Genomic DNA, 18,013 nt, shown 5'->3' with positions numbered 1-18,013 from the left:
CGTAAAAGCTATAGAAACACAGTTTTGTCAACAAGAAGACATGTTTAGTTGCGTGTGGGAGAGAAAGGCCGATAACTAGGGATGGTGAAACCGCGGCCTCATGAATCATCGAGCCAACTTTGAACCAAATGCTTGAAAATGGCTTAGTGTTCTGAATCATTTGACCAAACCAAAGAGCTCCATCTGCTGGCTGTGGGAGTCTGATGTATCAGAAGGACAGCGTTGCCACCTCACATCTGTCATCCCTATCTCAGCTTTGAATACGTGTTCAATAAACGATACGTAATCTACCATCCGAGTGCATATTTATTTTCTGTTGTTCATATAAATAACAAGGAGGGGTATTAGGTAACATTTGTTTAGGTAACAGAATTGTTAAGTAAACCATCTGTAATGATAGTAGTTACTCAGTGGGAAGGCATGAGGGAAGGAGTGTTTGTGCAACGGGTATAGTGACTGTGTTAGTTATTTTATACAGTTGTAATAAAATTGTTTATTGTTTTATGTGTCTTATTATTTATAATAGATATTGCAAATGCGTGTTATCGTCTACCTCATGAGTTGTTTTCTTTTGTATAGCTGATCGTTATTAAATGTGGTACAACAGTTTATAGCACACTGCACATTTATGTACATAGATTATTTACTCAGTTTTTTGTTTATCTTCTATCTAGTTTTTTTTTTTTTTACAAATAGTTTATTTTTATTTTATAATGTTTTATGGCATTCAGGTTGGATGGCAAAGTAAGATTTTCATTGTTCAGGGAAACTTGTTTCCTTACTGTGCAAATGACAAAGACACTTTGAATGTTGAAATGTATTATGAGAAAAAAAAACTTTGGCAACATTGTGATGTGTCAAATTTTTTATTTAAAAACGTATTTTCTCAATAATGTCAGGCTTCAGTCTGCTCCTCTTCTGGTACACTACCTCCCCAGCTTTGGAGAGGTTGCACCTGAAAGAAAAACAAGAACAAAATTGTAATTAACCAAGTTTAAAAACATTAAATTCTCTGCTGATGGTGATCAGAAACCAGCTTGGTGTCTAAGGTCCTGCAGGTGGTGGTTTTTCCTCTGCAGCTGTAGACTGAGACGTTTCCTCTGATGTTTCTGGTTGAAGTTTATGATTAACTTTAAAGTCTGCTCTTTGTAAGGCTATTTAAAAGAACATCTATATAAAGAAAGGGGAATTATGCTTACCTGTGATGTTGAAGGCACCGCCTGCTCTGTCCTTCTCTCATACTCCGAGCTCCTTCAGCAGTTACTCTGGCAACGGCGTCTTTTCTCCAAATCTCTAAAAGCTAAATGTGATTCAATATAAGCTCATGCTGATGTGATGCTTTTCCTAAATTTGTTTTCAAAATGCAATGTCGCACAATCGCTACAGAATCTCCTCAAAAACCCGCGATCTCCTCAGCGTTTGGAATCTGAGAGATTGACAAGCCCGGTCCCTTCAAAGATCCCGCTTGCTGCTCGATACGCGCTGATGACGTAACGAGGCCTCGTTTGGTCTATCACGTGACTTTTGGCATGCTGAGACAATGCTCGCAACACTTCTGTGTCACATGCTCGACACGTGATCGAGCAGACGGCTCGAGCATAACATCCCTACAACTTCTTTAGTTAAAACCAGTTCCTGAACGAAGACCGCGAAGTTGAGAAAATGCAACATCCTGTTGCTGCAGACTCTCTGCAGCGAGGAAAAGTCAGTAAAACCATCTTTGTATATGATCGTCGCTTCGAAGACAGGACCTCTTTGAAGAAATTGCTGGAAATAGGGGGCTTGGACTTCAATGGCTTTCTTCACGCTCTCAACGAGGCAAGTGGGGCTTGCATTTTTAAGGGTGTTTTCACGGTCGGAAAAAATACGTAAATTTGAGTTACAGCAGTGGTATACAAGAGATAAAAACGCAGTACAGCCATAACAGTTTGTCCCACGGGGGGGAAAAACATGTGTTAAGCTGAGGGTTGCAGGTGATTTAGAAGAAGAAGGAGATAAGTATTATTTGTGACAAATGATTTGAATTGTTGTTATAAGCAGTTGAGATCACTGTGGCAGGTTCAGTTTTCCGAAACATGTGTAACAGTGTTACCATGCCGTCACATACAGTGGTTTATAAGAGTATTCACCCCTTTTTGTGTTACAAACTTTTTATGGACCCTTGGAGTTTATGTAAGGGACATACACAAAATAGTCCAAATTTGTAAAGTGAAATGAAAATAAATGTATGAAGACCAAGGAACTAATACCACAACATACCTAAACCACAGGTAACACTGAAGGAGTTGGGGAGCTCCACAACTGAGGCAGGAGTTTCTGTCACTTTATACCATGTATGCCACACAGCTAAGCTTAATGGAAAACAGGGAAACAGAAACTACTCAGACAAGTTCATCAGATGGAATGTGAGAGTTAGAGATGGGATTTATGGCTCTTTGAAGGAAGCTGGAACTTGAGGAGCTGTTCCTTTCAAAGAGTCATTCAAAAGGCTGGCTGGTATATATTGTTAACAATTTGAAGGTAAGATTCAGATCAGAATAATCTTACACACCCCACTGATGTATACTCTGTTGATGCGAATTAGTCTCAAATATTGGGCATAATTTAATTTGGATTGTGTTTTCATTTTAATCATTCCATAAGGTGGCTTCATATCCTTAGGCTTTGACAGTGATATTACTATTTTGGATTTTCTTTCACCACAAGAATTTTGTGGCACAACAAAAACTAATCAGGCTATGATTAACTTTCATGGAACACAACTTTACTCTGAAAGTGTGGACATGTTAGCAATGCAAAACTCACAATATATAAGAAAAATAAATCCTTACAATATGTAACTATATACAATCTATAGTACAATATATATATATATATATATATATATATATACACACACACATATATATACATACAGCTAGAAAGTGGCAACAATAGGGGCCACAAGAAACCCGCAATGCTTCTGTGTGTAGAAGACATTGTATTTAAAATAGGTGGCGATAGGGCAAATAATGAACATATGTGATTGGGGATCCTGCCTTTCAGAAAGTTGTCCTGCTGTAGTTGTTTTGTAACCTACGAATGGTGCAAAGTTGTTTGTGAGGATTTTAGCCGTAGAGTTTAAGCTACTGCTAATACATCTTAGATGCTTTTTCGGTGGGATCATTTCAGGTTTGATATATGTCAATTGATGGTTCCCTTTTGTTTTTTAAACAGATATTTTCTATCCGTTCACATGAGAGTTTTGTGTTGGTGACTACTGACAGAACAGTTGTGGATTATGACGAGTTTGGTGAGTAAATCTGGTGCAAAAGTGAACAATGTGATGCAGTGAAGTAGCAATGAAAAACATGAAATTACAAGTAAATTTAAACGTCTTTTTCCTTCTTGTAGAGAAGCTCCAGGATGGTATCACCCTCTACTTGTTGCAGCACGAGAACCAGAGTCTATCAGGTGCAACCGAGGAGAACATCCTGTTTGAGCCTCATTATGATACGCTGATCCAGAGTGGGACATTCGAGTACTACGCTGATGGCCAGAAATCATTGCGTGAGTATTTACAAGATTGAAGCAGTGCCCATTGATCTACGAAGGTCACTCATTTTTCTGCTTTTTGTTTTAATTGTCCCAGCCTATGCTCTAGCTGAGCTGGTGGACAACTCTATTTCGGCCACAGCAAAGAACACAGGAGAGAGGAAGATAGAGATTAGGATGGTTGGTTCTGCAGCTGCTATTATCTAACTTTTGTGTGCAAGTTTGATATTGATGTTATGTCCACAATGTGTGTTTTACTTATTGCTTCATCTTTTTGCTAGCTGTTTGAGAAAACAGGGAAACCTGCCATCGTCGTTCTAGATAATGGTTGCGGGATGACCTCAAAGCAGCTCAATGATTGGGCCGTGTACAGACTCTCTAAATTCCAAAGAAAGGATTGCATATATGCAAGGTTGGCTTTCCAAATAATGTGTTTCATATTATATGTCTTTAACTTTGAATAGACCCAGATTTATAACTTTTCTACCCTTTTTGCCTCAGTGAGACAAAAGGCTACGTTCCCCCTGATCCTGTCCCTCGCAGTCTCAACAGTGACATATCCTACTTTGGAGTTGGAGGAAAACATGCTGCTTTCTTCATTGGGGAGTCGGTCAAGGTAAGTGTTTGTTAAAAGCTATTACATAAACAGTTTTACAAAGTTTTAAAGATTATTGTAATGACCTAGCATTATATAAATAACCGTGATGATGAAATGATGAAACATATTGGGATATATTAATATATAATTGTGAGATTCTACTTCAAATGAACATTGTCAGATAGCAGACATGAATAAAATGATCATGGTTGTGACAGCTAATCATGTATATGTGTATGTGTGTGTGTATATATGTATGTATAGTATTACATAATCTTTTGTGTGTTCATAGCATTCTCTGTTCTAATGGCTTATAGTCGTTTTTCATGCTTTTTCCCCTGTTCTTACCCTCATTAATTGAAAATTTGTTGTGAAAATTAAAGAGTTTTCTCTTATTTCATTAGATGATAACGAAAACAGCGAGCTCTCCAGATGTTCATGAGTTTAGCCTGTCGAAACAGGAATTTGAGAGAAAACAGGAGAATAAAGAGGCCATTTTCAGTGGGGTCATTTTAAATAGGAAGGCAAGTAATTTTTTCTTTAAGGTTTTTATTCTGATTACATCATTTGACTCTTGGAATAAAGATGGTTGCGATGTTCACAAGGAAGTTTGGTCTTCTGTGTGATGTCTTGTGTTGCAGCCCTGCGATTCTTCACATGTTAAAGATAAAGAGCACTTCCTCCACGCCCTCATTGATGAGGAAGCTGGGAAGAAAAGCTTCACTGCAGTTGTGATTACAGGAATCAAGCCAGAACACATCACTTACCTTAAACAAGATTTTGATAAGTGGACCGTAGAACTTTCGTGAGCTCACTCGCTTGCATTACATGTTGTCTAATTCTTTGTAAAGCCTACAGTAATTGATTAATTACTAATATTTCTTTATTTCAGACATGTCTATCATTATTACATACATGGACGTCATGGAAATGACTTGAGAAGCACGTCTACAAGTTCAGAAAATCTCCAGAAACTTGACATTCAGGTGAGGCTGTTTGTTCTGTTTGTCTCAGTGATTGTCTGTAATGTATCTCAGCTAATAATATGTGGACTTATAATTTTTATTATTAATTAGATCACTTTACGGGACAAGCCTTCAAAATGCCCCTGTGTGATTAACCTAAGAGAAGTGGAAAACGACATGCAGACTCTTTACATTAAAGCTGCTGCAGACGTGTTTGAGTTCAGCGCCTCCATTCCCCCCGACCAAGGCACAGTAGAGGGGATCATTCGATATCATCCCTTCCTCTACGACAGGGAGACCTACCCCGTAGATCCATATTCTGATAAAGGTATTCAGATCTGACACTGAATACTCCTCACAGCCAGACAAGTTACAGCTTAAGGTGTCATGATGGATCTTGTTTTGTTTTTTAGCACTTGATGAGGATGATGATTGTGAACTTCAGAATGCAGCTCAGAATCAGGCAAGAAGGAACATCTTTGAATGTTACTGGAATGGGCGGCTCATCCCCTACACCACAGTGTCAGAGTAAGTACTTCTGTAATCAGGAGCCATTTTTACTTCATAAAGCAGCAGTTACAAGAGATTGGACACACTTGGACACTTGTTGCTATACAGCAGGGTTGGCCAACGTCAGTCCTCGAGAGCCACAATCCTGCAGGTTTTCCATGCATCCCTGCACCGACACACCTGACTAAAACTAATGAGTCATAGTGCAGATCCTTATAGGCTGTTGGATCCACTTAATTTTAGTCAGGTGTGTTGGTGCAGGGATACATGAAAAACCTGTAGGATTGTGGCTCTTGAGGACTGACGTTGGCCACCCCTGCTATACAGGAACAACAAAATTAAGACTGGTGATTCTCATCATCTGTAATTTACATCTCAGATAAGTCTCAACATTAAAATAACATTTTTGACATTTAAACACACAGAAGTATTATTTATAAAATATGAAATAATAAGAAATCTAAAAGTTATTTACACTGTGAGTCATAGAAGGGACTCAGTTTCTCTAGTGGCATGGGGGGGGGGTTCTTCTGTTCTTCAGCCTGCTTGATAAGCATCAACATTTGCCAATGATGAAAGTTCAGTGTGTAACCGGGTAAAATGATGCTGCTGGGTTTCTTCTTCAGATGGGTTGCATACACATAATTCAGGTGTACTACCACACACCATGCTGTCTTCTGCAAGGCTGCTGCACAGCTTTAGTACCACACCATGATGTTGCTTGTGAGAATGCTCTCAGTTGTGGTTTTATAGAAATTCAGCAGCAGTTTCAGAGGGAGCCATGCTTGGTTTAGCTTTCTCAAACATAGAGCTGTGTGGAGTCTCTTTGTTTCTGTGGTTGTGTGTGTTCAATTTAGGGTTTCTGCTGACTTATATGAATCAATATCTCAGGTAATTGTTATGAATTTCCATTCATAACAAAATCAAATAAAGCAACTAGAATGTCTTTACCTTTTTTATTTCTGAGCTCAGGTATTTAAATTAGTAAGTTTAACAAAGACAGACTAGTAATAAATGGAAAACGATATGCCAGGGGAACTTTTCAGAATAAAAGTGCATTTGATAAATGGTCATTGTATTGATTTTGGAACAATGTTTTGTATTGTTACACCCCTAATACGTGCATACTAATACTCAATTCAGCTGTTTCACAATAAGAATTAATTGATATAGTGCAGAACTATTTTAGCAGATGAACATTATGGCCTCATAAAACACCAAAAAAAGATTGAAATTAATGTTATTTTTGGTCATTTTGTTGCAGATAGAAGGGAAAAAGGGAACTCATGAAACAAAAAACTTAAAACAGAGTACCATAAGTACTTTGCTCTATGTCCTCTGGCTTTTGTGACAGCTGGGATTCTTAAAAGCAAATACCACAACGATAAAAAACAATAATCTTTTATTCTTTGATAGCAGTTGAAAGATCAGTTTTACAGCTTGAAGTCTTGTCAAGGACCAAATGTTTTAAATTTCCACCATACTTTTTAACTCAGATTGAGATCTGGACTGTTTACTGGTAATATTTGTTAATATTGAGATAAAGTGTTTGACTTTAGAGTTTTCATGTTTTTTGCTATTGGTTTTTTGGATGATAACTTATTCTGAAAATGAATGAAATGGGATAAATGACCAGTTTCCGTGTGCCCCTGTGCATTTGCTGTCGAGGTAATGACTGCCATCTCTGCAGGTCCTTCTTCTGACATGAACTCCATATAATCAATGACTGGAAAGCAGGTTGTTTCCTTCATGCAGTCTTTTTTTTATATATATATCATTTCATTTGACCTACACTAAATGAGAGGTATCATCTTGCAAAAGGCAGATTTCTGATTCATCACTGACTTTTAGCTTCATCTAGCCGTCCACAGTCATGACTGCTTCTCTTTAGCCCACTCTTTGTGTTTTTCTGTTTCTGTGTTCATGATACATAATTATTTTTGTAACTAAAAGGAAAAAAATGATGTCTTGATGTATTCAGGTTCGACTGGTGCTCTCAACGCGTTAAAAGTGAAGCACCGCCTGCAGAGTGCTACAATCGTTTGTCAGGGGTGCTTTTTACTGATGGCAGATTCCAGGTCAGCACAAACAAGCTGCATTTCATGGAACTGGAGCTGAAACTGAAAAGCAAGGACACCATTTTTACTCCTATTGTTAATGCACAGGTGACTATTTACTTTTTTCAGTCTCTTTCATAATAGAAACAATCATATAAGAAGTTAGATGGATACATATTGGAATTTAACATTATATTTCTATTCAAAGTTATTCTAATTTCATCAATCGTTTTTCAGAAAATTTCTAAAAGAGGAAACATTCAGAAGGAGTTCCAGCAATGGCTTCAAAACTGTCATCAGAAGTACGACAAGCAAGTGAAGTTTGTTGGCTACAGAGAGACCATAACACGAACAGATCAACCCAAGAGAATGCAGCATCCCTGGGCAACGTTTTCCTCCATCCAGTGGGGCAACAAAACATACAAAGAAGGCCAGCGTGTGAGAATTTCTTCATCTTGTGATTTGTGTTTCTCAGTAAACCTGTGTATATCTATCTTTCTGTATAGAATTATTTATTTTATTTCATATTCTTTGTGTCTTCATCCAGATAAAGTCACAGAGAACAGGGTCCACGTATTACTGTACCATAATTCGGTTTTTGCTTTATGGAAGTTATGATGGAGACGTCTTTGCCACTGGAGGTCAAGTGGAAATATGCAGAGTAAGGAAAGTCTTATGTTGCTTTGATATGGGAAGCTTGTAAAAAATTCAATACCCGCCATGTCTAGTTAGTTGATATAGATACAGACTAGATGTGTTAAAACTAATGTTAGGTTTGGAAAGTGCTTTCTTCATAGAAACTGTTATACAAATACAATATCAGTGAAACCATCTTGATTGTTATTAATTCTGATTGCAATTATGGTCTTAAACTGGTCAATAAATCTCTTCCTAGGAGCCTAAAGCACTTTATGACACAACCAAGATCATACCCATTTCCAAGATTGATCAAACTGCCACCATTGAAACCATCAATAAGGCCATTGACATTGACACTGACAAGTAAGTAACAAATAGTCAGTACATGGTTTCCAGTACACCGATGACAGCGACGCACATGTCAGAGCTTGGGCGCTATATTTAGTTTTCAGACCCCTCTAGGGAATCTATTAAAAAAAGGCAGCTACCCACAAATCTTTTTCTAGTGATATTGGAGACTGATGTGAAAATATGCAACCTTTACTTTTCTCAGTGAGCAGCAGGTGCTCAGTCAGGCTCCTCCTCTTTCCAAAAGCACTCACCAGCCTCAGTCCTTGCACAGCATCGGTCCCAGCTCTCAGCTCCAGAGCAGATGTTCACCTCAGCTCCATGAGCACGCTCGAAGCTGCTGCTGGCTGATCCCGCCCTGTCTTTCCCAACAGATATTAATGCTTATTAATGAAGAGTGTGGACGATTTAAAAAGTCAAAAGTACTGTAACATGTTATAGACTCTTAATCAGAGAACAGGTGGAGCTGCTAGTTAAGGTACTTAAAATGGCACTTTATCTTTAGGTCTGTTTAGTTTTGGCCAGGGATATTTCTTATTTCTTATTTCTTCTGTTTTGAATTGAAATGCAATTAAATGCATTCTTCCAGACATTACTAGAGCTTGAGTTTACCATATCAATGTCTGTGTCTATTATTTTTCCAATTCGGTCCCATATAAAGATATGATTTCTTGAACATCCTACTCCTGAACTGATAAGACTTTGTCAGCTCATGTAAATTTCTTGTTTCAGGCTCCCAGAGAAGCTAAGTGTGTACTGGCCAGAGGGTAACGTTTGGTCACAGGACTCTGTTTGGCCAGCTGGGACCCCTTTAGGTAAAATGCTGCAGTGTTTGCACATCACTTCACATACCAAGCGATTTGCATCAAAACGTGAAGATAATCTTTTTTTTCTCTCTCTTTCTTTAAGTCTGAAGCTCAACAATTTTTTTTATGTTATCATTTCAGGACCTCTCAGAGTTGAAGTCCAAAACAGGAAGGGAGAGTCATTGTCCGGGATACAAACGGGGCGTGGGCAAGGAATAAGAATGAGTATTCAACTTATAGTAGTTTACCATGGTAAGGTGTAGCAGTTCTCTGTTGTTTTTATTTTTGTTTGTTTGTTTTTCTAGTACACCTACAGAAAAATCAGATCATTTTTTCTGTCTTCATTCTTGCCATGGAAACAATGACTAGCGACAGGTTTGCAGAAGCTGTGGTGTGAGGGGTGAAAAAGTCTCTAGTATTGGATGTTTCATGGCTGGTCGATTTAGATTTACAAGAAGCAACGTCCCTCTGGTAACCAGTTCAGTGAAGTTAAAATAGGGGAAATATCCTCATATTTGCTAGTTTTGGTCCGAAAAAATGCCCCAGACAGATACAAGCTAGAGGTGGATCATTGTTTTATTTCAGACAACCCAGTAAGTTGTAAGTTCCTAATACATTTAGCGTATTATGACAAATACTTTAACACTAGAGAAGCTTATAATTCAAGTCCAAACATTACAGAGAGCTCATGTTATAAGACCATACATCGTTGTCTGCGTTGTTATACACTGAAGCAGCTGTAAATGAGCTTTACTCTTGTGCAGTAGATGGCTAATGTTTGTATGTTTATGAGACCAAAAACAACTATTTAATGCATATGTTTAGAAAGTATTTTTCATAGTGTTTTGGGTCTGCATGGACAAGTGTTTTAGAAATATTTTACCAAAATATGAATGGCTTAAAAGAAAAACTAATGTATCAGAGAGGTAAACATGACTGATTGTTGCTGATAAACTTAGAAAGCTGATAACTATCATGCTTAATATTATATGTATAACTGATACACATAAGTCTGTTAAAAGAGTTGCTTTCAAACTTTAGTTTTTATTACCTTTGGATTATTTATTTATTAAATTACTGATTTATTATTATTAGTAGTAGTATTTATTTTTCCTGTTTTGCTTCCATATTTAGGTTCTACAGGAGATGAAGAGATTGTCTCTCTTTCTGCCCGTTTTCTACAAAATCACGGGCACTGGTTCAAAAAAATCGGTATACCTACATATATATGTATTTTTTGCATTTTTGTCTTTTTTTAGCTAATAATTACTAAACACATTGATTTTATCTGCCTAAATATTGTATATGAGTAAAAGTCTTATCCTTTCCAGAAGATCTGACCAAGTTGGGGAATTACACGGTGACTTTAAACACCATGTTAAGCGACAGCCCCACCACTGTCTACGGGGGCCGGCAGCTTCCAAGCTACGCGCTCAAGTTCACCCTCAAAGGTAAATAAAAGCCAAGTTCAGAGTATATGTTTCGCAAATTTTTCTCTCAAAATTTCATTACACACATTTGTGCCATTTTCATCTGTCTCAGAGGGTAATGCAGAGAGCTTCACAGTGACTACAGCGAGCCCCACAGTTCATGTGGGAGTGCCCTTCAACATCCTTCTGCAGATAAATGATTGTTACGGCCATCCAACAGCACCTCCTCCCAAAATCCAACCCATCCTCAAATGCAGGTGAGTTTTTTTTTTCTTATTTTTTTCTTCCTCATTAGAACCTCTTTCATGACATTGACATTATTTATTATTTAGTGACCTTGTTTTGAGTCAAGGAACGATGTGCTGCGCCAAGACCACAATCAGCATTAAAGGTGTCAAAGCACACGGAAAAGTACTAAATAGCCTGCAGTTCAAGGTTAGAAAAATCCTTTTTCCACACATAGTTTTGCTGGCCAAAGAGAAATATTGATGGATATAGGTAGAACGGAGTGAATAATCCTATAACAACAAAAGCAGGAAGCTGTTTGTTATGTTTTCAACGTGGATGTTACGTTACAGAGTTACGAGCTGAAAGTGACGCTGCCTGGACTGAAAAAAGACACGAGTGCTGTCACAATCAACCTTCTTCCGGGTGAGACTCCTTTTTTTAATTTACAATCCATATGGAGTTAACTACTTGTAGTGACACAATTTCTTAAAGAATACTTTTAGTAAAAGAAAACATTTCTTTGAGCTTAATCTAATCCCAAATTTATAAAGAATTACTACCTGTTTTTATGTTGTTGTAATGTAAATGTATTTAAATGTTACACTGTTGGTCAAAAAACCCACAGTTTACTTGTGTTTTTTCTTTTTTTGTTTTTTTTTTTTTGTTTTTTTTTTATTGTTAAAATGTGTAAATATGAGTGCTGGGCAACAAATAAAATTTTTAATCACAATTAATTGCATGAAATGTTGTGATTAATCGCATTGTTAAGAAGGCCTACTGCTAATGAAGACAATGCAGTAAATTTTGGTTTGCAAACACGGCGTCAGGGGTCTTAACCTGCGGCTTCGGAGCAGCAAACGGCTCTCTGGACCTTCCGTAGTGGCTCTTAATACATGGCTAAACATGCACAAGAACTAACTAATGTTTTTTTTAAATATAGATATAATATTAAATGCAGGTTTTTAGCACATTTTTTTTTTCACCATCTGTTTGCTACATGAATATGTGGCTTCACCCAGAAATGCTGTGTTTGCCCTTCGTATATTAATACTTTTAGACATCTGTGGACATTAACTAAATCAGTAATAACAAATGTCACTTTTGTATTGTGTGTTAGGAATCTGTAAGAACACAGAGTACAAGGACAAGGACAAATCCCACATTCTCATCACAGTTTTTGTTAAAAAAAAGACATACATTTAGTTTCTCTTCTGCTTGATTGACTTCATCCTTCTGGTTAACTCTGGCAAAATCCAATGAGCTTGTGTGTTTTTTTTTGTTTTTTTTTCTTTAAACTGCACTTTCCCAAAATCTTCACAAGATTTGTTTGCTTTAGTAACATCCTAATCCTGCAATGCCGGTTCGCTTCCTATCCACCAGTTTACTACACACATGTCTTTTACTAAATATCTTCCAGGTAAATCACATTCCCTTCATGTGAAACCAGAAGCCAACCAGTTCCAAGTAGAGAATGGAAACCCGGCCACTTTTAATGTTGAAGTTCATGATGAGGCTGGAAACATCACTGCCAACCCCAAACAGACAGTCCGCTGCCAGGTATGGATATTCTTTGGTGGGAAATCATCCTGTCACTCACACTGGGACCAGCTTATTAGATCTTTTATTCCTTGTCGAGCAGACCAGGAATAAAAATTAAATTAATATCCCTTTAGTATAACCTTACAATTTAATGTCCTTTTTTAATTTCTTTGCCTAAGTAATATGTTTTCACCTTCTTCTTTGCTCATTTTTAGGTTTCGGGGCTTCCGCTTGTTTCGACAGACTGCAGTCGCACAGGAGCTGGCCAGCTTGTGACAAAACCCATAAACGTGAAGATAATCAGTGGAAAGCCACAAAGGCTCAACGTTCAGTTCGACATGCCTGTTAGTCAAAAGAAATGTTCAACAAAGTTCTTGTTAATGTGAATTGCCCTTCTAGTGCTATCATCTTCTCTTTGTTTTCTGTTAGAGTCACAAGCATGTGGATCCAGTCACAGTGGAGCTGGAAGTCTTGCCCAGCAGCCAAGTGTCAGTAATGAAGCTCTACTGTCAGAGTGATGGTCATTTGGTGCTGAGGAACAATGAAAAGATTGAGTGGCAGGCAGGAGGACAGCTGGGGAACCTTTTCTACAAGCTGTATGATGAAGTCGGCAAAGAGGTGCCACTCACTGCTGCAATAGCCTCCATGATAAAGGTGTGTCTAGCATACATTTTAATTCATGCTGCACAAGTATGAGTCATTTTATTTCAACTGAAACACCCTGATTATCTCCAAGGTTAACTGGACAGGAGACATAGATCAGGGAGATTTAATCATGGGGAGGCTTCCTGATGTCCAGGTTCCCACGCAGGTGCAGGAAGAGCGCTTCTACCAGGTGTCCTATCGCAACCAGAGCGTGTCCTTCTCCTTCACTGTCGTGTAAGCTACAAACCAAACTAGAAGTCTGTGATTTGGTGTGCTCTTTGTTGATGATAAAGTCACACTATTTCATCCTGTTAGGTTAGCTCAGCTAAATGAACGCTAGCAGAGAGGAATACCTTCCATTGCTTTGTTTAAAAAAGAAGAAACAAAAAAGAAAAAACTCCACATATTTGCACCTTTAAAGCTCAGTATTTAGCATGTTTATTTATCTGTTTTTTTCTATCACAGGAGAAAGGAAACTAAAAACAGACTGCCTTAATCCAGCTGAGCTATACTAACTTTTCCTGACTTCAGCTTCATGCAAACATAACCAAATATATCATTCAAAGTGCCTGTGCTCTGGTCTCAAGTTTCACACATTTAGCATTAGACTCCTGTTTAGCATATTTTCCTTCCTCATTATTTAGCTAGTTTTTTAGACCGAACCTAAAGATTTTTTTCAATGCTCTGATGGTGATCAGCTGACACTTTTTAGAAATATTTTTACACTTGCTAAACCATCTGACAGAAGAAGAGGAAATTTTTTGATGAAAAGCAGTTTATTTAGGAACTCATCTGCATTAATAAATGAGTAAATAAATATAAAATTTTTTGGATCTCGTCTACCTCTATGTCTTGTCTGTAGACCATGTCCAGACGAGCCAACACGGCTAAAAGTAACTCTTCCCCAAAGCACAGTGAAGCTTGGTGAAACTCTGTCAGGACAAATCAGTGAGTTTAAAAATGGTCATTCAGAATTACTTTTTTATTAAAATTATCACAGTGTGTGACATTCAGTATTTTTTTTTTTATACAGGCTTGGAGCTTGTGGATCAGTTTGACAATGTAAGCCACAGGCTCACTGTCTCCTCGGTGGAGGCCATGACTGTGGAAGCTGAGGGTCTCGACAAATCAAGCATCAAATTTAAATGGCAGGTAAGAGCAGATAAACAAATCTAATGTAAAACTTGGGTTAAAATAAGGAAATGAAAGGAACTCTTTATAGATCAAATTAGGGCTGGGCGATTAATCGAATTTTGCTCTTGTTGTGGAATTTTAGTTATCAAAGATCACACACTAAGTGAGAATCAAACAAAGTAGTTTTATTAAGAGCTGATCAGCAATGAGAAACACACAGTCAAAGAGGTTTGGCTGAGTGAGTCTGAAGAGATGAGTGTGTGCTCTCGTTAATATAGTCAGAGCCTGAGCTGATAACATCGAGGTCGAAGGTCATTGTAGTAAACCCCTCATGGCCTGGTACAAGGAAGAAAAGAAAAGGGGGAAGGGGAGCTCACTAAATCCTTATCTGGGTACACAGTCATTCTCCTCCCTAAGTAAAACATAAGCCAAGCTTTAACAATGCAAAGTGTAGTCTACAGAATATAAGGGTTCTGTGTAAATTTTCCATTACAATCCACCCCTTTGATTAAAATGCAACATATTAATCACACATAAAGAGAAAATTTACTCAAAGAACTTCAAACCACCATATGGAGAAATACAATAACCACTAGTAAGCCAGTCCCAGAGATCAGTAAGGGCATCATGGATCACAGACAAGTTAACAGATGTATCAGGGACAAAGGTACAACACTGATCTCCAATCAGAGCACAAGTGTCACTTTGTGTAGCTAATAAAAATCAAGAGCCATCCTGTTTTATAGAGAAATTATTCTCAAAGCCTAAACTTCTTTTTGCAGCAAACTAAAGCCAGAATCCACTAAAGAGGTTAAATTTTCCAAAGCGATTGATGGATCTTCCACAGTCCATGCTAGTTCCCCAATCCCCCCCCCCCCCCCACCAGGGCAAAGCCATCATAAATCCTTTCATCTGTGGAGAGAAGATACCACGTTTAACACGATGGGGATGGTAAAAGGGGTCAGAAAAGGGCCGCAAGGTACCATTAGGGGTTAGAGTAAAGGCAGAGACATCAGGAAGCAGATAAGCCAGGTAACATGTTCCAGACCAATTGACAGGAAGGTAAATATAAGAGTGTCTGCCACATGTCCAAACCATATTCTGAGGACATCCAAAGCCGGTATCTGATGGAATGTAAGACCAAGTGGTGTTAAGAACAGAGTTATTGTACATAGGAAGGTCAGGAAAAGGTAAGAGTGCTGTAAGGTTAAACACAACAACTCCTAAGCCCCATTCTGTAGAGGGAGAACTGTCAGGGAATAAATCACGAGGATTTAAAGTGAACGAGTCAGAGCATTTGGGGCAAGGTGAGGATATACATGAGACTGGAATAATACGCTGACAAACTAGAGTGTCCTAAAAAGAATAGTGCATCTGTCCCGTTTTGCTAAAAACAGAGAGATGGAGAAAAATACGATCTCTTAAGCGGAAAACAGTTTTGGATGAAACACAAGTAGAGTTTGTATTGCTGGAAAATTCAGCGGGCCTCCTCCAGGAGGGGGGGGCTGGTGTAGTCAGGTAATGTTCCTAGGGTGTAATCTATTACCCATGATCAGAGTTCACAAAGTGGTACTCAGAGGGACTGGATATGGAATGAAAACTGATTGAGAGGGTGTGGCATGTGGCACCAGTCCACAAACATAACAGCTGTCATTTGTCAATTTATGAGCAGACATGTTAGCACCAAAGATCATCAGTGTTGTCATGATGCTGAAGGGTGTGGTCATCTCGGCGGTGCCTCCTCAAAGAGGGTGCTTCTGTCCCCTGCAGTCATCTGGCAGGTTGGGACGAAGCTGGGGTGCGCTGTGTTGGGCGAGGACCGGTTGGGTCCAGGTACCAGAGGAGGGAGGTGATAAGGATGAAGAGGATGACGCACGACCATCCCCTCATGGCAGCCTGGGTGTACTTCATGTTGTCACGTGGAGAATGGACTATCTCGCACGGGGCTGACCTCAGGGATTATTCTGCCCTGTGGTTGAGAGGTCAGCTGGTGCTCGGGTTGGTGTACCTTGGAACCTCCTACAGTGGGATGTGTGAATCCACGTGGACCTTTCAGCGACCTTCACTGCTGTATGAGTGACCAACAGGACCTGGAATGGACCCAGCCACCTTTCAAAACGCCAGTGCTTTCTTCTCGTCTCCCGGACCAAGATCCAGTCTCCCGGAACCAAGGAATGGAGCAGATCTGATGCTGGCGTGGCAGGCCTTCCTTAGCCACACTGTGCACCTGTGAGAGAACTTTGGACAAATTTTAGCAATAAGCAAGCATGTTACCTTCACAGTATGTGGTAGACACGGAGAGTCCTGGGGGATCCAGACTAGTGTGAGGAGGTCTGCCAAACAGAATCTCAAATCTTGCTGAGGTTCGTTTCGGGCACGTTTCCTCATTCTCATGTGCGAGTGGGAAGGCTTTAGGCCAGGACTGTCATGGCCCACGCTCATCCTCACCCCTGGTTTCCTGTTGACCATATTTGGCACACCCTTGGTCACTGCAATCAGGACGGCGCAGCTAGAAGACACCTACTCATCATCTCACCTGCTCTGAAACTCCACTCAGACCTCCAGTCGCTTTCATTATCTTGTCTGCACCTTGTGCTAACTCAGCTAACCTTCGAAACCTTCTCTCTCTTCCCAAGAACCCATACCTGGACCAGACCGTGCCGCGAAGATCCCAGTCTGCCCGCTCCAGCCGTACTCCCAACTAACCTTGCTTTTCCTTTGCACAATAACGTATTCTTTGATCATTCTCAGTTTTCAACTTTCCTTTAATCCATACATCAAGCCCTGACAAGGACAATCCTGTTTCTTCACAACATTTTGCCAGCTTACCTTACAAAACGGTATTTTCACGCTCGATTGCTCCGCCTGATTTGTGGGTGATAAGCACAATGAGTCTTAAGCTGGAACCCCAACAGTCCACTTACCTCTTTCAGGGCTGCATTGACAAAGTATGAACCAGTGTCAGATGAGACCTTAACTGGAATCCCCATCTTGGAACGATCTCAGTCACCAGAGCCTTAGCCACGACTGAACTTGTAGCATGCTTTGCTGAAAAAGCTTTAACCCATTTTTTTTCCACATGTCAACCATGACTAAACAATATTTCTTATCTTCTGCAAATGTTAACTCAATGAAATCCATCATCACGTGATCAAAAATGCTGATTAGGTGGTGTATGACCAGCTGGAGGGCAGGCAAGAGGGCGGGCTGTATTGTAGCCTGCACAGATCAAACATTTTTGCAGTACTGTTCAGCCACCACAGTGAAGCCTTTTGTAACCCAAGATGTTATACCACAGTGAAGCTGTCGTAGATAAATTCTTTATCAAAAGGGCTGCTGATATTAAGAGTCTGCAGACAGAGGCCTTTTAATGATCCTTTATTTGGCCGACCGGGGGACACCCTCAAAGGACAAAAGACCCCGTACAATCATTCTCCCAAGCTTATATAGCCTGCCTGTTACTATTTTAGTATACACACACACACAGGCACGCAGCCTTGTAGGGCTGACTGGTTGACATCATTTTGATATCACGTTATAATGTCATCCTATTAATATTGTGCTGACCAGGGCAACTGCA

General features: G+C 39.3%; 1 protein-coding gene across 1 annotated transcript in view; it reads left to right on the top strand.

The window, feature by feature from the left end:
- Positions 1-15: 15 nt before the first annotated feature.
- smchd1 (structural maintenance of chromosomes flexible hinge domain containing 1) overlaps positions 16-18,013 on the top strand; it is a 42,996-nt gene continuing 24,998 nt past the window's right edge. The window contains exons 1-29 of the mRNA XM_041967614.1: positions 16-75; positions 1,614-1,818; positions 3,217-3,292; positions 3,394-3,549; positions 3,632-3,714; positions 3,816-3,946; positions 4,036-4,150; positions 4,537-4,656; positions 4,774-4,937; positions 5,025-5,118; positions 5,209-5,425; positions 5,511-5,625; positions 7,589-7,772; positions 7,902-8,102; positions 8,212-8,325; positions 8,560-8,666; positions 9,384-9,466; positions 9,599-9,709; positions 10,592-10,669; positions 10,789-10,908; positions 11,000-11,144; positions 11,220-11,322; positions 11,466-11,538; positions 12,533-12,672; positions 12,870-12,998; positions 13,084-13,308; positions 13,391-13,533; positions 14,162-14,247; positions 14,333-14,451. Of these exons, the coding sequence (XP_041823548.1) occupies positions 1,663-1,818; positions 3,217-3,292; positions 3,394-3,549; positions 3,632-3,714; positions 3,816-3,946; positions 4,036-4,150; positions 4,537-4,656; positions 4,774-4,937; positions 5,025-5,118; positions 5,209-5,425; positions 5,511-5,625; positions 7,589-7,772; positions 7,902-8,102; positions 8,212-8,325; positions 8,560-8,666; positions 9,384-9,466; positions 9,599-9,709; positions 10,592-10,669; positions 10,789-10,908; positions 11,000-11,144; positions 11,220-11,322; positions 11,466-11,538; positions 12,533-12,672; positions 12,870-12,998; positions 13,084-13,308; positions 13,391-13,533; positions 14,162-14,247; positions 14,333-14,451 (3,588 nt within the window). The 5' untranslated portion in view covers positions 16-75; positions 1,614-1,662. The remainder of the gene's footprint in view (positions 76-1,613; positions 1,819-3,216; positions 3,293-3,393; positions 3,550-3,631; positions 3,715-3,815; positions 3,947-4,035; positions 4,151-4,536; positions 4,657-4,773; positions 4,938-5,024; positions 5,119-5,208; positions 5,426-5,510; positions 5,626-7,588; positions 7,773-7,901; positions 8,103-8,211; positions 8,326-8,559; positions 8,667-9,383; positions 9,467-9,598; positions 9,710-10,591; positions 10,670-10,788; positions 10,909-10,999; positions 11,145-11,219; positions 11,323-11,465; positions 11,539-12,532; positions 12,673-12,869; positions 12,999-13,083; positions 13,309-13,390; positions 13,534-14,161; positions 14,248-14,332; positions 14,452-18,013) is intronic.

The sequence above is a fragment of the Melanotaenia boesemani genome, chromosome 18 (assembly GCF_017639745.1).
Source record: "Melanotaenia boesemani isolate fMelBoe1 chromosome 18, fMelBoe1.pri, whole genome shotgun sequence".
Classification (NCBI taxonomy): Eukaryota; Metazoa; Chordata; class Actinopteri; order Atheriniformes; family Melanotaeniidae; genus Melanotaenia; species Melanotaenia boesemani.
The sequence above is the reverse complement of the archived record's forward strand: the minus strand, read 5'-3'. Positions and strand labels throughout refer to the sequence as shown.